This window comes from Nothobranchius furzeri, chromosome 9, assembly GCF_043380555.1.
Source record: "Nothobranchius furzeri strain GRZ-AD chromosome 9, NfurGRZ-RIMD1, whole genome shotgun sequence".
Lineage (NCBI taxonomy): Eukaryota > Metazoa > Chordata > Actinopteri > Cyprinodontiformes > Nothobranchiidae > Nothobranchius > Nothobranchius furzeri.
In genome coordinates this window covers 27,503,734-27,524,948 of record NC_091749.1, presented here as the reverse complement: position 1 = coordinate 27,524,948, position 21,215 = coordinate 27,503,734, and the positions used below count along the sequence as shown (strand labels likewise).

The window sequence follows — 21,215 nt, the reverse complement described above, 5'->3', positions numbered from 1 at the left end:
ATTACTGTCAGGCTCGGAGAAAATTCGGGTTGTTTTTGTGTCAGTCGGTAATTCTGCAACAGTGAATCTAACTAACGCAGCACTAGTTGACAGACAGCATTACAGCGTGACCCGGTTCTGTGAGGAATTCTGTTCAGGAGGTCGCATTTCAGGCTCTTCACATCATATGTGACTGACTTTTACGTTATAATAATGATCACACACTAGGAATGTTATAAAGCGCCTATATAGGACAGTTTCTTTTGTATAGTATCTGACTTTATAAACAACACAACAATGTGCTTCTATTTTTTTTCAGGCTAAATCTACCCAAGACATTGACTGTCAGACTGATTTTGTAGTCTGCAAGAATGCACTTGTCCAGGCTGACGTGAAGCCTTACCCGGAGCAAAGGTGAATTATTTTGAATAATCTTCTATGTAAACATTTCATTATTACCTTCTAGTTTTAATTTGTTTTACGGATTATTGTTACACGTGATTTTATGCTCTTTTAAATATTTATAAATGTGCTGTTTCTTTGTTTTTACATAGCCACCCAGAATAGAGCTCACAGCCTCAGTGTGTCTTGTGACACAGGGACCATGACGGAAATTAATCTTCCAGAAAGTCCCAGAGCAGCGTCCACACCCCTGAAAAGACCAAGATGTGAGGTGTCTGCTGTTGATTCCAGCTTCCACCTCAGTGACAGTGCAAGCTCAGTGAACTGTTCAAGGTAAAAAAAAATAAAACATTTCAGAATTTTTAAGATATTAACAATTAAATAAGTATGTGATTACATCATGACATCATGAAGGAGGCTACTGATTCTGGCCCTGTGACACTTGGTGGTGACGTGTGAGCTGATTCACCTGGAAAATAACTTTTACATTAAATATTTTGTTCTTTGCTATTAAAAGTAAATTAACTAATAACCTGCATTATTGCAGGACACTCAGCAAAATATGGACTCTAAACCATGAGGCAGGCACATGTTAATACTCTATAAGAGCACATAAGGTGAGCAACACCGCATATTATTGTTATTATTGTACACTGTCCTGGATTTGTTTTCTTTCTGCATCTCATCATTAGCCTGGCTGATCACCTGATAACTCTGTCATCTGGTTATGACAGGATGTCCTCACACACCTGTAACCTATCAGCTCATCTGGCAGAATAGAGAGAGAAGAGACAACACCACATCTCCTGTTCCTGGAAAGCCTTCAGCCATCCTTTGATGACTGAGAACCTCCATCAGCTCTGTCTCCTGTCTGCCCACAATTATTAAAATAAAAATTGTGTTTGACGAGTTTTTTGTGGTGCCAAATATCTCACTTTGATTCCAGTTTTGATATTTTAATGGATATTCATAAATTACATTAATTGAATTATCACATTGTTGCATGTTTAACTAGCTCTGTTGTGATGAATTAAACTAGCACCTCACTGTTAAAAGCTCATTTTAATTTCAAGCATGTTTAAGTATTTATGGACATGAACAAAAACAGGAAATATATCAATTGAGATTTATTTAATTAATATAACAAATAAGGGGGAAAGAGTCATTGAAAGGCACATTCTGTCACAACGTGCCGGTGAGTGAGATGGAGGTGAGGATCCAAGTGCAGGGGAAGAAACAGGCCGGGAGGCAGACAGGAACATTTAAAACACTGATTTAATGGAGGACATGCAGGACAATGAAACAATGAGCCAACCAGACAAAATGGACTAACGGTTTAAATACAGGAGGAGCTGGGACCTTGGGTGATTCGGAGACGAGAGGCAGGTAGGAGCAATCAACATGGACACAGGACTGAACAGAATGGGGAGACAAGACAGGGTGTGACACATTCTTCTGGAAGCTCCTGATCCTGACGACACCAGCATAGACCACCAGCAGACACCAGAGGATCACCTATGACCAAGAGAGCAGCTGGTATCAGTAAATAAATAATGAAATCAGGGCAGTTTTAGTGGGCTGAACACATTACAGAATAATTTTCTCATGGGGTATTTTCATAACTTTTTATGCAGCAGACTGTAACTTGAGCCCAGGGCTCCTGGAGAGCTGCTATCCAGCATGTTTGTGGTTTTCCTGCTTTAACAGGTTAGATTAGCTGTTAAGCAGCTCAGCTATTTGTTGCTGATTAAAACCAGGTGTGCTGAAGCAGATAAACCTCTAAAACATGCTGAATACTAGCTCTCTAGGGCCGTGGAGCCAAACCCTGCAGCTAATCTAATGCTTTTGCTAACGGCTACTTACCATTCAGAGATGGTTCTGTTGGGTCGGTTCTGGTAGTTTCAGGCAAATCACAAGCTCAAAACATGATCAAAACAGGATCAGGTCTGCTTGTCTCCTCCAAATAGACTTGGTTTCTTTCTTCTCGAGTGTCTGGGTAAGGAGGGGGAAAAACGTCCTCCACTTCTAATAACTGCTCAGAGTGAAGGGAGCTAGCATCGTCTCGTTACCCATCGTCTTCGTCACTGCTGCGGCTCCGCCCTCTCGGTCCGCCAGGCAATGCCTACTAATGTTGCAGTTTTTAAAATTGATACGTGGGTGGAGAAGGACTCTGAGGCACACTTGACCCGCTCTTTAAGTTGTCATGGCTTGTGTTCGTCTTGGTCTTGCAGTGGGATGCGAAGGTTTGGGCAGCCTTGTTAATTTTCATGATATTCCTGTTTAAATCATTGGTTGTTATGATAAAAAAAACAATTCAGTTAAATATATCATATAGGAGACACACAAGCCTCTTTTAGAAAACAATACGCAACACTGAGCTGGCATCTGGGAGCCTTACCCCCTGAACACACCAGCTGCAAAGCGCCGCAAAGTGGATCGCTCACGAAATTTGCGCACTGGCCGTTCCTCCTCTGTCCACATCAGGCGAGAATTTTCAACGAGCGCTTCTGCTTAAGCCCTCACCCCCATCCCAACCCATGCCCTTGCTGTGTGTGTGTGTGTGTGTGTGTGTGTGTGTGTGTGTGTGTGTGTGTGTGTGTGTGTGTGTGTGTGTGTGTTCATTTTCATCCCTCTAATCTGTTTAGATACACAGAAATGATCAGATTTATCAATAGCTGTGTTTTATTTTGAAGAATTTATTTTATTTTGTTAATTTTGCTGGCCTGCCTCTTCTGCTTTGGTTTGACTTCCTGCCTGAAATGACGTGGCTCACTCACGGCTCACGAAAAAATTGAACTTACGCCGAAATGAGCGCTGCACGGCACAAGTTTTCATGGTGCTTCGCAGCTGATGTGATCGAGAGCGTAGGTTAACAAGGGCGCCAATTAGAAGCTCTCGTCGTTCCACAATGTTTACGTTTTTTAACAAGCCACCCCTACAGGTGTCTGTCCTTCACATTCCCTGTGCACTCTCTGGTGGTCTGACCTACAGCTCTAATGGAGTGTAGCGTGATGAATTGTCCATTTCTGACCTAAAAGGCCCTGCTCTGTTTTGCTCTGCTCAAAGCAAAAACAGAAGTTTCTGATACAGAACTAATCTACATGAAATATTGCTCAAGGTCTCATGCTCTGCTTCTAAACTGTGTCTTAGGCAAAGGACACTTTCTTTTAATAAATCAGAAGAACTCTATTTTTAATAAAGCTAATCAAACAAAGTGTTGGTCAAATAATAAAATGTGAACCAATCTGTGAAATGAAAATGTTTATGATCAGTAGTCAAAATAAGTAATATAACTTTAAATGTTTCCACTAGAGACTGATCCACGTAATGTTAAGTCACATGACACATTTCCTTTTACTGATCCAATCAGAATCTTCCAGAACTGATGGAGGCGTGGTTTTGTTGGTGCTTGGCCTTTTTTGATTCAACCGTAAATCAAAACATCCAAATTATAAAACTCTGCCCACGTGATCTTAAACTTCAGTTCAAAGCTTTCTAGAGAAGTGTTTGGAGTGGCCAATCCGTAACTTTCCTCTTCAGCCGAAAGAACCAACGACAAGCTGGATAAATCTGTTGCAAATTCCACCTGCTGCAACGGTCCCTTTCAGAATAAAAGCTGAACCATCAACCCCTTTTTGGGTCTTGCTAGATGCCAATAAAACTGTTGTGACCTGGGAGTATCTCACGACAGGACTGGTTGGCAGCCGCGGCTGTGCTACAGGCGTCAGCTCCAGAAAGATCCAAGCTGGACCTCTACACCCCCTGATCTAGACGGGGACTTCCGCCAAGGGTACGTAGACCGAGAGAATGGCATCTCAATGTGTGTTATAAATCTCCCAAACCAAGCTTAGTGCAAAACATCATCTTCACTCCCATCAGCAGGGGCGGATTTAGGACTGAAGAAGATCCGGGTCTTAACACAAACACGCGTGCGCACACACACACACACACACACACACACACACACACACACACACACACACACACACACACAGGTGGCACGCACTTTTCAACATCATATATATTTGTCTTGTACCACATAATTTTTAATCTGAAGCTACATATTAGGCATATTCAGGGCAGAGTATTGTTCCTGTTAGTGTTTAGTGTGAGATGATAGTAAATATTCCCTTTCTTTCTCCAACAACTTTACTTGATAGTAAGCTAACTTTAGGCAAACCAGCAGCACAACAAATATTTTCAAATAAGACTCATAAACCTGAGTCAACACCAGTCTCATCAAAGCTGGGGTTCTGTCGTTATACTTTTTGTCTAAAAAACGTCCTTATGTCCATCTTCACTCATGCGTTTCAGGCAGAGAGTAGAAGAAGCCGGCTGCTGAAGGGCTTCTTCTTCAGTGGTGGAGGCTCAGGCAGGCTGTATACAAACTACTGCCAGCTGCTCCCTCTCTGTTGGACTTTGGTACTGCATGTTACTTCCGCGTTTTAGATCCGGGGCTTTTCATAAAACATTCAGGGCTTGAGCCCAAGTAGCCGGGCCTAACCCCGCCCCTGCCCATCAGAACTAATCGTTTCTCCGGATCGGCTGGTTCTGAACATATTCACACATACACCATTCTCAGTCTTACTTCACCTTAGTTACACCATACATTTAGTGTTTAAAGTTAGTCTAGTTTTAATTTGTTTAGTAATAAACCTTTAAACTTTTAAAACTTGACTCACTCTCTTTTCTTGAAGTTAGTATGAAGTGTTGCTCAATCCCTGCAATAAAAAGATCCGATCTTCTAATTAAATTTACTTAAAGATCCACTAAGGTGATATTTCATACTTCGTGATATTTCACATTTTATGGTTTCTAATTAAATGTAGGAACATCTCTTCCACAGGAGAGAAGCTCCAGGAGCGCTGCATCGCTCCCGTCTCAGCTGATTCTGATTATTTTTATTTTCAACATAGTTGTCAGCTGGAGCTCGGCAGTAACTCCATACATGATCATGACACCTCCATCTTTTGCCCCAAGGCATAAAATGCATTCACAAGCGTGGTGGCATGAATGCTGCTAAATTCCCACAACACCATGCCGCAACAGGTGCCTTCATCAGACACACTGTGGTAACAGTATTACGCTGATTTGCCAGCATGGTGTGTCTTTTAAGAAGGGCTACGGCGGCATTTCAGAAGTGAAACAAAGTTTATAGGATTTACAGAAAGTGTGCAATAAGTGTTTAAACATAATAAAGCAGGTGCATACATTTGGCCACTGTTGACATTTTGTTGATTCCAAAACCTTTAAAACAAATGATTGGAAATCAAATTATTTTGGTGAGCTCTGTGACCCTTGACCTCCATACACAGGTGAATCCAGTTAAGAAGAAGAGTATTTATGGGGCCAATCGTAGATTTCCCTCCTCTGTGAATATTCTCTAAAGAGCAGCAACATGGGGTTTCAAAACTACTCTCACATGACCTGAGAACAAAGATTGTTCACCATCATGGTTTAGGGGAAGGATACAGAAAGCTGTCTCAGAGATTTCAGCTCTCTGTTTCTACAGTTAGGAACACACTGAGGAAATAAGGCACAGTTCATGTTAAGGCCCCAAGTGTATAGGTGGTGTTATGACACAATCTCTTTCAAAAGATTTGACTGTCTGCATGAAAATAAAAGGGTGGTGTTGATCTAAATATACCATGTTGGAACTCATTAAGCAGTACTCATGTTAACAAAGGGCTGAGCAAATTTAAAACTTTGGTGTCTTTAAAAATATTTTTAGTGTGGACATTACTTCAGGTGCAAGTCCATCTATATTTTATTGTGTCTATTAACTCCTACGATATACATATTCTCACAATGTCTTCTTTCTATCACATACAGACAGATTAGGAAAAGTTTACCGTTAGCTTGGTGCTGAAGCGAGTACTGGCCCTTGACAAACTTGCAAGTTGAGTTGTCTCCCTGACAGACCCCACAGGCATCCAGAGAGGCCTTAGAGCCCAGAATCTGGTCACAACCCACAGCCTAAACACACAAACACAAAAATGGCCGTGTTAATGTGGGCAGAGCAGAGATAGAGATAAAATCCCTCATACAGCTCTTTATGTGGAAAAAACCAGTAACTATCAATAAACCAATCATACTTATGTGACCATGACATGATTTTTCTGTGAAAAGATTATTTGAAAGTTGTACTGTTGTACCTCACACACTCCATCAATGCAGACATCTCCTTGGTGGTCAGAGCAGGAGGTGCCATCCTTAACTTTGCTGGACATGGCAAAGAAGAAGTCATAGTCTTCGGCAATGCAGTACAGCTTACATATGTCTTCATCTGCACTCAAAAGAAATCCAAATGATTCAAAGTATGATCTGGGCGATTACTAGCTTTAGAAACAGCAATGCTGCAAACCTTTCCACATATATTATGGTAAATAATACTTACTGATGGAAGCTAAATAAAAATTGACAAGAACTAGCTACAACTAAACCAGAGGTACCCACGCAGGGTCATGTGTTTTTATTCTCCCCTTAACTCAGATCAGTTTTAAAAGTATTTTCAACCATCTTTGGTTAAAATGACAGTGAAGGTGACTTGGTCCAGGGTAGATCTGAACAATAATTGAACAATGATATCAATCTATAGACATGTGGTATAATAGAAAAAAAATGGGTCAATAAAAACTTTAATAAAAAAACCTTTTACTTTCATTTTTCAGTATAGCCTATCAAGTAGCTTAATACCAGGCTCTCAACCAATCAACAACACAGATCCAGGCACGCGCCATCACCAAGCCCTCTCCTCTCAACCTGAAACAGACACCACGTGGCTTAAACAAGACAGCCAGAGGAGGCAAAGGAAACAGTCCCATGAGAATAATTTTGTTTTTACTAGTCCTTTCTAAATTTGCATTTGGGGCGACGGTGGCACAGGAGTTAAGTGCTCGCCCCGTAATCGGAAGGTTGCTGGTTCGAGTCCCACTCAGTCTGTCGCTGTCGTTGTGTCCTTGGTCAAGACACTTAACTCACCTTGCCTGCTGGTTGTGGTCGGAGGGACCGGTGGCGCCAGTGCTCGGCAGCCTCGCCTCTGTCAGTGCGCCCCAGGGCAGCTGTGGCTACATTGTAGCTCATCCCCACCAGTGTGTGAATGTGTGTGTGAATGGGTGAATGACTGATTGTGTTGTAAAGCGCCTTGGGGGGGTTCTAGGACTCTAGAAGGCGCTATATCAAATACAGGCCATTGAAATTTGTTATGGGAGCTGAGGCCAGTTCTTCAGCTGACAGAGCTGCACATGTGTTTATTGTCCTGCGCCGTTACAGGGCTGTGGCCATGACAAGCTTTATAGAGCTGGCTCTCGAGAGACTGTCACTGAGAGAGAGGCATGGAAGCAGCATCCTTCATATCAGAAGCCTCCAAGAGCAACACTGCTCACGCCCGCCTTTGTTTACTAACTAAAGGAGGACAGCACGGATTTCTCTACGCATCTTTTTCTTCACCCGTGTGCTTGGAGATTTCTGTGTTTCCGAGAAGTGTGTGTGAATATGTGGAAAGCCAAATGTGACCCACAGTTCCTTTTTGGAGGAGCTGAAGTGAGTGACGCACACAGACAGACGGACAGCGTGCTTCTGATCGCGGTGATAGTGGTGGCAGGTGAATGCCAGGAGCAGTTACTGCATTAACATGAAGGGACCTGTGAATGTTGGCAGGGACAAATCTGTAAAGCTGGAGGAAAGAAAGAAATAAACAGCGCTACAGAAAAGGGATGAAGAGAGTGAAAACAAGATGGAATTAAGTCATTTCCTGTCATGTTTGGAAACACCACTGTATATTGAGAGAAACATGCTGCAGCTGAACTTTGATTTGAAGAAAATAATGAATTTAACTGAAATCTTAATTTCTGCTAGAAAAATAAACACAACTCAATCTTTTACAGAAATAGTTCATTCCTAGTAAAATAAACGTGTTTAAATAAAATATTAAATTTAAGTCAATTCCTTATTGAAAGTAGATAATTAAGGAATAGCGTAAATGGCCAGAGCCACACTTAAAATATATGTTCTACATTTAAAACCAATATTTTTCAATAATTATCTATATTGTTTCATATGAATTATTTTTTATTGATTTCCTTTTTTTCCATATTGTCCAGCCCTAGTCCAGGGTTCCATAAAGCAGTTCAAAATCTGCTCGTCTGTACCTCAGCCTCCTTCCATCACCAGGTTAGACAGACCTGGGATGACATCAAAACACACTGCTCTTCCTCGTTTTTCTCTCTTCCTTTCACTGTGTAACAAAGCTGGCCCCCAGGCTTCCTTTTTTAAACCCTTTCCCATTCCGTCTTAGGCTACAGGTGGCTACATGCTTCCCAAGCACATTATCCACAACTATAGTTTCCTCCAGCTTTCTGGCCCTAGTCATTAAACAGTAAACAGAGATAGGCATTATATGAACACTTCAGTGGTGATTTGGACCATCAGTGGTACACAGAATATACACGTTCTGCTGATCGGAGACAAGAAGAAGCTTATTCTCTGTAAGTCACAGATAGCAGCTTTGTGAACAATCACCAAAAAAGACAGTAAATCACATAATGTAATGAAAAAAACAGCCACCTTACCATCCACTTTGGTGTAAGGCTTCCACTTGTAGTACCAGCCCCTAAAGGGTTTGCTGTTGTACTCGGCACACTGTTGGGCCCGGAAGTCAATGGCACTGGTGGGGCATGAGCGAGTGTTACACAGATGGTTGAGGCGACTTGGGCCTGGGCAAAATTTACCATTGTTCTGTGGTCTGGGTACAAAATACAACAAAAAAAGTAATTAATCATGACAGCAATGCTTGGATTGAAAATCTTTGGTGGGCTCAATGATCTTTCACTCCAGTACTCTTCAGACCTTCTCATGATGCTGTTGAGTCAAGGACAGTGAGTGTGATGATGCAACACTCTCATTGACCCCTCTACTATTTAGATGTATCATTATAGGTAGCACTTACTAACATTTAAACCCTGAGAAACAATCATTTTCCAATCAACATCTTCCACTTCATCAGTGATTTAAAAACACTGTAGGTGTGATAAGGCAACGGGGTCAACGAAGCGTTGCAACAGGGATTGTGGTATGCTCAGAGAGACAAGAGGTGTGGTCCTACAGTTACTGGTCAACAAAAAGAAAAACCATGAACCCATGACAAAAAGTCTGACTTCTGTCCAGGAGTTCAGTCTATCACAAACCAACGCCAAGCTGTACCACTGCTTCTGCAAATGGTTTCAAATGTCCCGTCCCCTGAAGGAGCCACTATTGTCTTGCGTAGGGAGCTGTATGCACTGCAGAGGTAGTGCGCTGAGCAAGGGACAACAGTGCAAACATTCAATCTGCATACCAGTTACTGATGGTTGCTGGTAGGAAGTGGATCATTTTTAGCTAAGTTCAAATGAGAAAACGCCTCTGCTGTTGTGCCCTTGGGAAAGACACTTAACCCACCTTGCCTGCTAGAGGTGGTCGGACAAACCGGTAGCACCAGTGCGCCCCAGGGCAGCTGTGGCTACATTGTTGTTCATCACCACCAGTGTGTGAGTGGGTGAAGAACCGATTGTTTTGTAAAGTGAATGTGGGGGGTTCTAGGACTCTAGAAGACGCTCATATCAAATAAAGGCTTTTTACCATTTACAAGAATCAAGTATATGACAGAAGCCAATCTAGAGACACAAATCTGTCTTTAAAAACCTTTCTGATTAAGTATACAGATTTAAAGTGTCAGTGTGTATTTTTTCTGGTTATGGGGGCAGTAGATACCTAAATCACTGCAAGCAAGCTGTATTTTTGTGTTGAAGTAAGACCTTACCAATGGATGCCCATTAGTAGGGATAAGCCGGATACTCTGTATGGATAAAGCATTTTTGACGAATACGAGCATGAACTGAGTAAAATTCGTAAATATCTGTAATCGTGATGAAGGAAAATCCTCATTGGGTAACTGACACTCTTCACGCTCTGTGATTGGCCAGTCACATAGAGCACCCACCCCTCCCTACACACAAATCTCTGCAGCTGGGAGCTCAGTCCGGCCCATCCACGCACACACACAGACGTAAATGTATTTTGTCCTCATGGGCTCCCGTAGAAAGAAACATGGAATTTAATATGGCGTCACCCAGAGACTTAGAACGGCTCCCGTGTATTTTAGACCTGATTTTTATGGTTATATGTTGCAAAGCTGCCAATATTTTTCTACAACTCATTCATCTTCAACAGCATTTTGATGGATTATTCCAGAAACTAATGGTAAAGCTACACATCGTCTCTTTTAAATGTAGGATGTAGAATGTTTATCTTTTCCAGTCAAGATCAGTTTCACATTAGACTAAACTGACTTCATCCATGAGTGAAACATGACAAATCAAAGCTTTTTTAACCTACTATCATAGAAGCATAATGAAGCTTGAATGTTTCACCAGAAAGATGAAAAGAATGTTTTAGACAAAAGGAAGCAGTGTTTTAATAAACACTGGGATGCCATGGAAGAATTCCCAGGCTTTCTAAACTCATGCCAGACATTCCAAAGAACACCAACAGAGAAAATTGAGTTTGGGTGGGTGTTTATTAGAGGGGCTTGCACATGCACATAAACACAAACACACACACACACACACACACACACACACACACACACACACACACACACACACACACACACACACACACACACACACACACACACACACACACACACAGAGACACACACACACACATAGACACACACACACACACACTGCCTGAGGAAGCGTACTGTGTCTAATCAAAACAGTTCCGTGTTAACAGAGAAAATCAACTGAAAGAAACTAAGAAATCACAAGGAGAAGACAATCAGTGGCGTGTTTCTTTTGAGTTTTCTGCAGCACCACTGAGAGTGGCTGTGTGGAATAGATCCAGCAACACTGAAAGGTAAATATTCAAGCTGACTGAGATTTTCTTACACTCAGCTGCCCATTTAGACCTGGGCTTATTCACAGAACAACATGGCTGCCAAGATTGATGGAGCTCCATTCAAAGGTATATGTGGGTGAGTCAACATGCTCTGTGCCAAACTTGCTTCCCATTGGTGAAAGGGGAAGTTTGGCCCTGGCTTTCATGGTCCCGATCCTATTAGTAGTTAGCTGCACACAAACGCAGCCCATATGGTAAGGTGCTTACACCCGGCCAGCGGGGGACTTCAGCGTATACTGTCAGTCAACTTGTTCTGATCAAAGCACAGGTGATGGCCAATTTACACAAAACGAGAATTGAATTTATTAAAAATAACTGACTTTTACACCAAACTTGGATCTTTTTCCTTATAACCATGTTTCAACAATTCCTTGATCCACCAGAGTTGTTACAATCATACGTACAACAGGACTGAAAGCAGACTTGACAAGTTTTCAGTGTCTAAACCTTTTGACCCTTAGGATGCTTAAATGTCCCAGTTGCCTAGTAAATCTGCTCTCTGACAGAAATGGAAACTACTGGGAGTTCAGAGGTCATCCTGTCTGGTCATGTTCTCTTTAGGACTCACCTGCTTCCTCACTGTTCCTCTCAGGATTTCTCACTACATATTTCATGTGTGTAAGTAGCTCCACATTCCTGTACTATGCTGCTAATCTGAACTAGGAAAAGGCTTGTATAACTGATAGAAAATTCCACTAAAGCACACCATTAAATTAAATCAATACGCAGTAAGGTGGCAACCACAAGTATTTTACTGGGCAGGTTTTGTTTCATAATTGTATTTGTATTATAGTCACTCTTGATTTGAGGTGTTTCGTTGTATTTGTAATGTGTTTTAATCTTTTGTGTTAAGCACTTTGGGGCTCACTGAACAGAGCTGGAAACTGATGATGATGACAATGATGATAATGACTGCAGAGATTACTGTTGAAAAACACTATGCACATGGAGCTCTCACACGTATGGACTTGGGTGTTTTTGGTACATAACCCAAGGCTGTGGTTGGCACTAAATGCACTATGAATTTGTACCGTGTCCTTCAACAATTGTTGTTTCTCTTATGCATCCTCATGCAGTTGGCGCAGTGATTGTCAAGGTCTGGATGAGCTTCTATGTCTGCTGTGCTCTCTCTGAGTCTAATTGCAGGTGTGCATGCCTGGAGAGTGGGTCCAGCTGTAGCTGATTCTCCATCACGCTCCAGGGAATTTAAGGAGCAGGTTGACACAACTCCACACGGAATGATTACTTATGCTGGGTAGTTCGAGCCAAAATCTTGCTAAGACTAAGATTAAGACTAAGACTATTAGTGGATTCTAGTCATCGTTAATGATGAAATATTTGTTCAATTTCACCTTGACCTCAGCATCTAACCCCACTCTTTGCTTCTCCAGGCTCATCTGTGACCAACTCAACCATCTACAGTACTCCCCGACCTCGCATCTCACTCCACGTCACGCCACTCTTCCCCTGACCTCCCACTCTCCGGCATCCACCTGCTTCTACCGTGTCTTCCTGGATCACCCTTGGAGTTTTCTGTCAATCCAAGCCCTGGAACATTGCCTGTGCCTCGCAACTTCTCCTGTCTCACTCAGACCAAGACAGCCCCTCCCTTCTGTCCCCCTTATCGCCGGATCGGTAAGCAAAAACAAAACCAGTTCACATTAATTTCAATAATTCCTCTTTGGAACCCTCGTGGATCATCCCGCATCCTTTGAGCAGCGCCATCAGTTCTTATTCTTTTTTATTAAATAATTTTGTTATTTACCTTGCTTTTGTCCCTCCTTGAGGGCCGGTATCAAGCATGTTTTGGTTTTCACCCTACTTCAACACATCTGATTTCAATGAGTAGGTGATTAACAGGCTTCTGCAGAGCCTGATGAGCTGCTGAACAGGTGATTCAACCACTGAATCGTGTGTTGGTCTAGAGAAACCATTAAAACATACTGGATACTGGCCCTCCAGACCCGGAATATTATAGCCCTGCTTAAAATGACTGGATTAAGGATCAATCAGCTTTCTGCCTAGAATCATCTGACCTCAAAGGGCTCATTGCTTTAACCATCCATTTCGACAAGACGCTAAGGGAACATAGCAGGGGCTTTCTTTCAATTTCAACACCACCCCGCAGAAGTTCCCCCAAGGACCCTACACTGCCTTCTCCCGACAAGCCATTGCAAATCAGTTGGACGAGGCTCATACCTGGTACATGTCTTGTTCTGGTTCTCATGATAATAATTCTGTTTCTTCCAGTAAGTTGTCTTGTGCTTACTTCATCTGTATAATGTCTCTTTACTTATGGTGAATTGTACTGAGTCCAGAATAAAGGCTACTTGGCTGTACAACATACAAACAAAATTACGTTTTGGAAATATATGAAATGTATTTAGCCTGCTAATTTATCTCAAATACTAATAACTACCATATTTTCCGGACTATAAATCACACTTTTTTTCATAGTCTGGCCGGTTCTGCTACTCCGGAGTGACTTATATAACAAAATATGTAGGCTACACTGTGCTGCTGCGGGCCGACTCCGACCCAAGAATGAGTTCCCCTGTCCCGCTGGGAGGGTTTCAAATACCGCCTTCCTCTGCTGGAGACCGTGGCGCGCTGCTGCGGTGCATTATTCGGTTATTGTTACCGGTACTTGTCTTGCAATGTGAAACGCTTGGTCTCAGATTTTGTAAGAAAAATAAAATTTCTCCCCAAAATACGACTTATGTATGTTTTTTCTTCTTCATTATACATTTAATGGCTGGTGCGACTCAGGAGCGACTTATAGTCCGGAAAATACAGTACGTTAAAATAGTGAAAACTTGCTCAAAGCAAAATATATTTTCATTACGGAAATAATTTATAAACTTACCGATTTAATATTTTTTTTTATTCACAGAAAGGTACTTTTCATGAAAAAGCACACCAAACCTCCACCTGAACTCCATGCGGTCGATGGATGTTCCACAGAGTTAGCTCCGGTTGTAGCTAGGTGGCTACATCTGTTAGCTCGGCTCCCACCTCCGCGTTAGCTTTGGGTTAGCCAGGGTTAGCTTCAGGTTAGCTTGTAGCTAGTTCAACCGGGTGTTGTCAGTTGATTCCAGCCTTACAGCCCCACCCTCAGCTCCACCTCTATTCCCTTTTTTGGAATTGTCTGGGCTTGATGGAACCTGTGACACAGTCAAAATGGCGGTGGTGGCCACCTCCCATTTGGCCTCAAAAACGTGATATTGGAGCCTATGGAAAGGAATTGTCCAGTATATTTATGTCGATGTCTAAACCAGATAACCATGAAAAATAAATATCCGCTGCCCTTTTTTTCATCAACCTTCGAGCCTGTGCAGGACATGTCCGGGCTGTCCTCCAATGACTGATGGAGAACCACATTTTTGTCAAAGCCGAGAAATGTGAATTTCATGTAACCTCTGGGAAGTTTCTTGGATTCATTCTAGAGAGCGGGTGGCTGAAGACTGATTCGGACAAGGTTCAAGCTGTTCTCGACTTGCCTATCCCTTCATCACATAAGCAGTTACAATGTTTTCTTGGACTTGTTCATTTTTATTGCCGTTTTAATAAGAACTATAGTATAATTGCAACCCCCCTTACACAACACATGCCTATAAAAAAAACATTTGTGTGGTCCATGGAGGCAAACCAGGCTTTTAAGGAGCTCAAAACCATGTTTATGCAAGCGCCCATCCTCACTCAACCCGATCTCTCACAGCAGTTTACTCTGGTGGTTGATGCCTTGCACTCAGGCGTTGGAGCTGTTCTGTCCCAAATCTCACCCAAACTGCACTGCTGTGCCTTTTTCACACGATGCCCAATGTCTGCGGTGCAAAATTACGATGCTGGTAATCGTGAGCTCCTTGCCATCAAACAGGCATTTGTCAAGGCATTGGCTGGAGGGGGCAGATCCCCCTGTTATTGTGTGGACAGACCACAAAAATCTAGTACACCTCAAGGAAGCTAAACTGTTCGCAACAACAGCAGCAATCAGCCATCACATGGGCTTTGTAACCCTCTCCCCATTCCTTCATGAACTTGGTCTCATATCGACCTGGACTTTTTCACTGGCCTCCCTCCTTCCCGTGGTTTTAATGTGATTTTAACTGTCACTGATCATTTTTTCCAAGGCTTGTCATCTGATCCCCCTTAGGTCTCTCCCATCCTCTACAGAAACTGCGACCCTCATGATCAAACACTTGTTCTGCCTTCATGGAATCCCTACTTAAATCCTCTCTGACCAGGTCCCCCAGGTTGTCTCCCATACATTTAAGGAGTTTGCCACCCGCCTGGGGGCCAATGTCGACCTCTCCTCTGGTTTTTACCCACAGACTAACGGGCGATGTGAAAGAATGAGTAAAGAACTGGAAGCAGTGATCCGATGTCTGTGCTGATCCAACCTCTCCAGTCGGAGTTCCCAGTTGGCCTGGATTAAGTCAAACATGACAGTGATTTTTGTGTGCACCCTTTCTTTTCTTTTTCTGCAGGTCTAGAAGAGGATTCTTGTACATTATTTTCGTGAACCCCCCCTCTTCCTTTTCTCGCCCCTCTTTCTCTTTCATTTCTGTCTCCGTGTCCGTTGGGATTTAAAACAACCAAAAATATTTCTAATAAAATGTTGGTATCAGGCCTGGCATTATAGCTGAAACTACAGAAGGTTGCAGGTTCGAGCCCCGCTCAGCCTGTCTCTGTCGTTGTGTCGTTGGGCAAGACACTTAACCCATGTTGCCTGCTGGTGGTAGTCGGAGGGACCGGTGGCGCCTGTGATCGGCAGCCTCACCTCTGTCAGTGCGCCCCAGGGCAGCAATGGCTACATCGAAGCTCATCACCACCAGTGTGTGAATGTGTGTGTGAATGGGTGAATGGCTGACTGTGTTGTATATCTGAGGTCATGAAGAAGCCGATTCCATCTGTGTGCAGCATTGTAACTAGAAGCAGCTTCACCCCGTTTGGTTCTGACCCATGGTTCTACAAGCTGACTGCTTCTTAAGGATCTCAGAATCCCAGCTGGGTTAATATACTGTAAGGAGATCTGGCATGTATTATGGCCCCATGCCACTGAGTGATAAACTAGTACAAACACTTTGAAATGGATTCTGTAGTTTACTGATAACCAGTGAATATATTTAAGAACAGGAGTGATGCGCTAGGTTCTCTTTGTTCATGGTAAGACCAGCAACATTCTGAATGAGCTAAAGTTGTTGCAAAGCCTTTTAGGTAAGACCAGACTAAAGACCATTGCAATAGTCCAACCTGCTGAAGATGAACACATGAATGAGTTTCTCCAGATCTGGATCCTGCATCAATGACTAAAATGAGACTCAGGGAAAAGCTCCAGTCCTGATTGGGTCTGTGAGTAACCTGCAGACTTCTGGATGTGGGCGTTTTGAACTAAGGACTTAAAACGTTTAATTCAAAAATGCAGCAGTCCAGTTTCAACTTACTCTTTAAGATGAAATTATGACTCGGCGCTGTTTGACTGAATCATTATCTTGTCCCACTGACCCAAAGAACCAACCATTCAGCAACTTCATTCCAGTCTTTCAGCAGCTGCTTCTACAAGTTTCCGTTTGTTGCCACAGGAATGATAAATGAAGTTGACAGCCAACCTGGTTTGAAACGCTCTGTGGCCCTTTTTCACTCTGCCAGTAACTGTGTATAATGTGTATCATATGAGAGCCAGCTTGTCTTTGAAAATGTGTTTGATCCTTCACGTGGAATAGGAGACGAGTCGACTGAGACGGAGACACGGAGCTGAGTGTCTGTCTCACTAAAGCAAGCGATGATGAAGCTACTGAAGTACAGAGGAGGACAAATTTCAAACGGTCTTTAGTTGAACAGATGAAATGGGGCAATAAAAAAGATGACTTTTGATTAGAACTTATGAGAACTTGCAGATGAATGTATGCATCAGAAAATTTGAGGCTACAGCATATAATTGAAATACATTTTACTGGCACGTAAAAATTGTTTAAGATAAAAAAAAAGTTCACAAAGAATATTTAGACTGTCTTATTTATGTACTATTTTCTTGTGCTATTTTGATAAAAAGTTAATAATCTTTAACTTGGTGTGTCTCTACCACTCAAACTGGTGGTTTTCGGAGTGCAGAAGGCAAGGCAGCTTTATTTATAGAGCACATTTCAAACACAGAGGCAATTCAATGCGCTTTACAATAATCAGGACATGATATGAAAACAACATAAAAACACACATTCAAATACACATGGATAGAATTACAGTTTAGAGCTAAAGGAAGACAAAGTTACAGCGCAGACAGTGGAGATAACGCAGCATGTTCATTTAAAGGCTGATGAGTACATTAGGGTTTTTAATTTTGTTTTTAAACAACACGAGGGTTGGAACACATCTGAGGTCAAAGGGAAGCTGATTCCATATGTGAGCAGCATAGTAACTAAATGCATCTCCACCATGTTTGGTTCTGACCCGTGGTACAACCAGCTGATTGTTTCCAAGGGATCTCAGAGCCCTAGGTATATATACAGAAATGAGATCTGACATGTATATAAGCTCCATGCCATTGAGTGATTTATGAACTAGTAGAAGCACTTTGAAATCTATTCTGTAGTTTACTGGTAACCAGTGTAGAGATCCAAGAACAGGAGTGATTTGTTCTCTGCCAGAGTGTGGTTGACATGACCTTAAAGCTCGGTTTATGCTTGACGCATTTACTTTCCGCTTGGTGATGCGGCTCGCGGATGGAACGCGTTTCACAACTTGCAGCGTTTATGGTTCATGCGGCTTGTCTCTGCGGTGAGCCAATATTCTCCCAACCTGTAGGGGGCAGCATGGAGCTCTTCGGCATGCATGCATCCAACACTACACCATAGTAGAAGTAAAAATTACTGTTGTTTACAACATGGCATTCCAGCATTTTTAACAGCGTCCTCCTCTTTTCCGACAGTGCGAGCTATTTCTCTCCAAGAATTATTAACAACATGTTGATCACGGTGATCTTTGAGAGCTGAATCATACAAATGTCTGTATTTACCAACCTCTGCCATACTAGTTTTGCCATACTAGTTCTTGCCAGTCCGCCATGTTTTTCCACGTCCGACCGTCCGCGTGGTTAGAAAATTTCCTAGGTGCGCGGTGTGGAAAGTTTGGGCCGTGCGGAGGCGCGGTGGAGGGGCGTGGTTTTTAAAATGACGCAATTTCGCCGCACAGAGCCGTGCAAACCTCGCAGACGCATCAAGCATGAACCAACCTTAATGTGCCACCAGGGGTTACCATGGTGACCCTATTGACTTACTGGCAGCAACTATGTCACTTTTAACAATGTTCCAGCTTTGGTTAAAGCTAATGTTTCACCAGCACCATCACTGTCATCCCCTTTCCACCAATCCTGTCAGACCAGATATTTCAGCCATAATCCTACTGGATTAGCTCTTTCTATACCTTGTGTGCAGTGTGAGTGTTCATCTATGACCGGCTGAGATGAACAGTTCTAAATGTTCTATTTGTTCCCTAAACATAGATCCCAGTTAACCAGCAGCTGTTTAAACACGTGATTAAATATCGTATAACCCTGAATCTCACAGGACTGTGTTTGGGCTTTAGATTGAACAGAAGGGCTTAAAGAAGGAATGATAATGCATAAATGAGTAGGAAATCATTCACCACTCTAAAGGTCCTGCTGCAGGCAGCCGCTGATCCTGTAATAAATTTGAGAGCTGCTAATTAACTTCAGATAGTTAATACACTACACCTCTTTATGATCACACTGACTTTAGACAGCTGTGGTTTATGTGAAAGGAGAATCAAGGTCTAAAAACATCTAATAAATCTCCAAGTGTTCTACAGCAGGGTGCTGCATGGCTGTTGTGCAATGCATCGATAAACCTGAGATGGGAACGTGCACACAGCTCTGTTAACATGCACTGTGGGAACTGGCTCTGCAGAATCATGGGGAGCTTTTCTTGCATCAGTAAGCAGCTGTAGTGGACATTTACCGGCTGTCTTGGCAGCTTGCAGACAAACGAGGATGCTGTCAGGTGGTTTCGCTCGGCTGAAGCACGGCAAGAAACAGTCCGTCAGCCTAGACTGTCAGACTGACTGATGAGTGTGTGTGTGTGTGTGTGTGTGTGTGTGTGTGTGTGTGTGTGTGTGTGTGTGTGTGTGTGTGTGTGTGTGTGTGTGTGTGTGTGCGTGCTGACAGGTACCTGGCAGAAAGGTCTCTCAGGTGTTCAGAAACCAAGGGTTTTCTTTGTTACATGAGGAGTTTCTGTTCCAAACTGCAGCTCAGATTTTTGGTTCGTAACAACATGAATCATTTTGTCGTCTGTTTGGCAACTTAATCTGGTTCTAAGTTTTAAAATGGATGTGATGAATTAGATCAGGACGATGTGAGAGCCTGGAAGTGTGTTCATACCTCGGGCTGCTGCAGGACCGCTCCCTGTACATGACCCCTCCTCCACAAGTTCTGGAACAGTCGGACCACTGGGACCAGGCTGACCACTGACCATGGATGGCTCTGGGACCGTGCTCTCCGTATTTAACACACTGACCCCTCCGACACCACTACAGGCAACAAAAGTGAGGAAGAAAATGAAACAAAAGAAGGTAATTGTTTTCTTATCAATGCTCAGGTCTGGGTTCGTCCATTTGGACAAATGTCAAACGACACACCTGGACGGATGTGCACACACTCACACACACACACAAGCATGCACACACACAAGCATGCACACACACAAACACACATACGTATGCACGAATGCAAACACACACGCGCCAAATCCTGCTCACACTTCACCACATTTCTCTTTGTTAAATATCATCTTATATGTGACAATAGATGCAGCTTTGCTTGGAGAGTTTTGTCCAGAATGCTTTTGCAGGTGTTCTTGTGCATGCATGAGTGGATATTTTATTGCAAGTCAGTATTCAGATATGGATGCTAATTAAAGAGGAAAGGTACTCCGGTCCATCCTTTCTAAATGGAACTTCAATATCTGTGATTAGGTATCATAAGTCCTCCTTGTGTGGATGTGCACACCTAATACTGGGATAGGTAGTGGGTCAAAGGGTTTGCAGGCGTAAAGCCGTTTGCCACACCTACTTTTGAAGGACTCAATACTTTTTATGCATGTTTAGATGTCCAAAATGATGGTGTTGGAGTTGGAAGGGACATGATAAGATAATAATAAGAGAAGAAAGCTGATGAAAAAATAGCAGGATTGGGCCTTATCATAATCACTCACTAATATGGTCTAGTTGTTGTGTCTCTGGCTACAGGTAAACACTTCTCCACTAATGAAAAGTGTAAACAGATTGTCTCATTAGAACATCAGTGACTGAAACCGGCAGAAGATGGAGGGAGCGACTGCTGTGATCCATCAGAAACAAGTCGGCCTGTGCTCACCATGTCTGGACCACAGCTGGTTCCCTCTGCAGCGGGCATGAACTTGGTCTCACACCGATGGCCTGCGCGGTGACACCACAGTGACTTGCAGATGTCCTGTCAAACCAGAAACAAATGACCAGAATGAGAAAATGTATTAAAGATAAGTGTCAGCTGGCAGCAATGGTGGCAGCTTTAATTCCCACCCTTTTCCCTCACCCTGGACCAGAAAATACCACAATCAAGCTGCTCCATAATCCCCCACCACCTCCAACCGGCTTCTCCTCAAAGCCCTTCTGTCAAACCCAATCAGTGTACTACTTTAATGAAACAAGCTGTGATTGCATTTGTCATGTGACCCAACAAAACACGGACAGCACAAGCCAGTGAGCCCAGAGGAAGAGCTGGGGTCAAAAGACAGGCAGCACTGGTTGGCGGGATGCCCGACTGCAGCTAGCAGTGAGAGAGGTAAGAGGGAGGGAGGGCGGTAAGGATTAGAGCAGACGGCTCTGCTTTGTTTGGTTCTATGCTC

At 42.9% G+C, this 21,215-nt stretch overlaps 1 protein-coding gene across 3 annotated transcripts in view; it reads right to left on the bottom strand.

Annotated features, from left to right (window-relative positions):
- Nucleotides 1-21,215, bottom strand: part of adamts18 (ADAM metallopeptidase with thrombospondin type 1 motif, 18) — a 108,939-nt gene that overhangs the window by 38,875 nt on the left and 48,849 nt on the right. For all 3 annotated transcript variants that reach the window (XM_015953947.3, XM_070554740.1, XM_015953948.3), the window contains 5 exons: nt 20,705-20,800; nt 19,712-19,860; nt 8,952-9,124; nt 6,537-6,667; nt 6,234-6,357 (listed from right to left, as the gene is read on the bottom strand). In XM_015953947.3, coding sequence (XP_015809433.3) covers nt 6,234-6,357; nt 6,537-6,667; nt 8,952-9,124; nt 19,712-19,860; nt 20,705-20,800 — 673 coding nt within the window. The remainder of the gene's footprint in view (nt 1-6,233; nt 6,358-6,536; nt 6,668-8,951; nt 9,125-19,711; nt 19,861-20,704; nt 20,801-21,215) is intronic.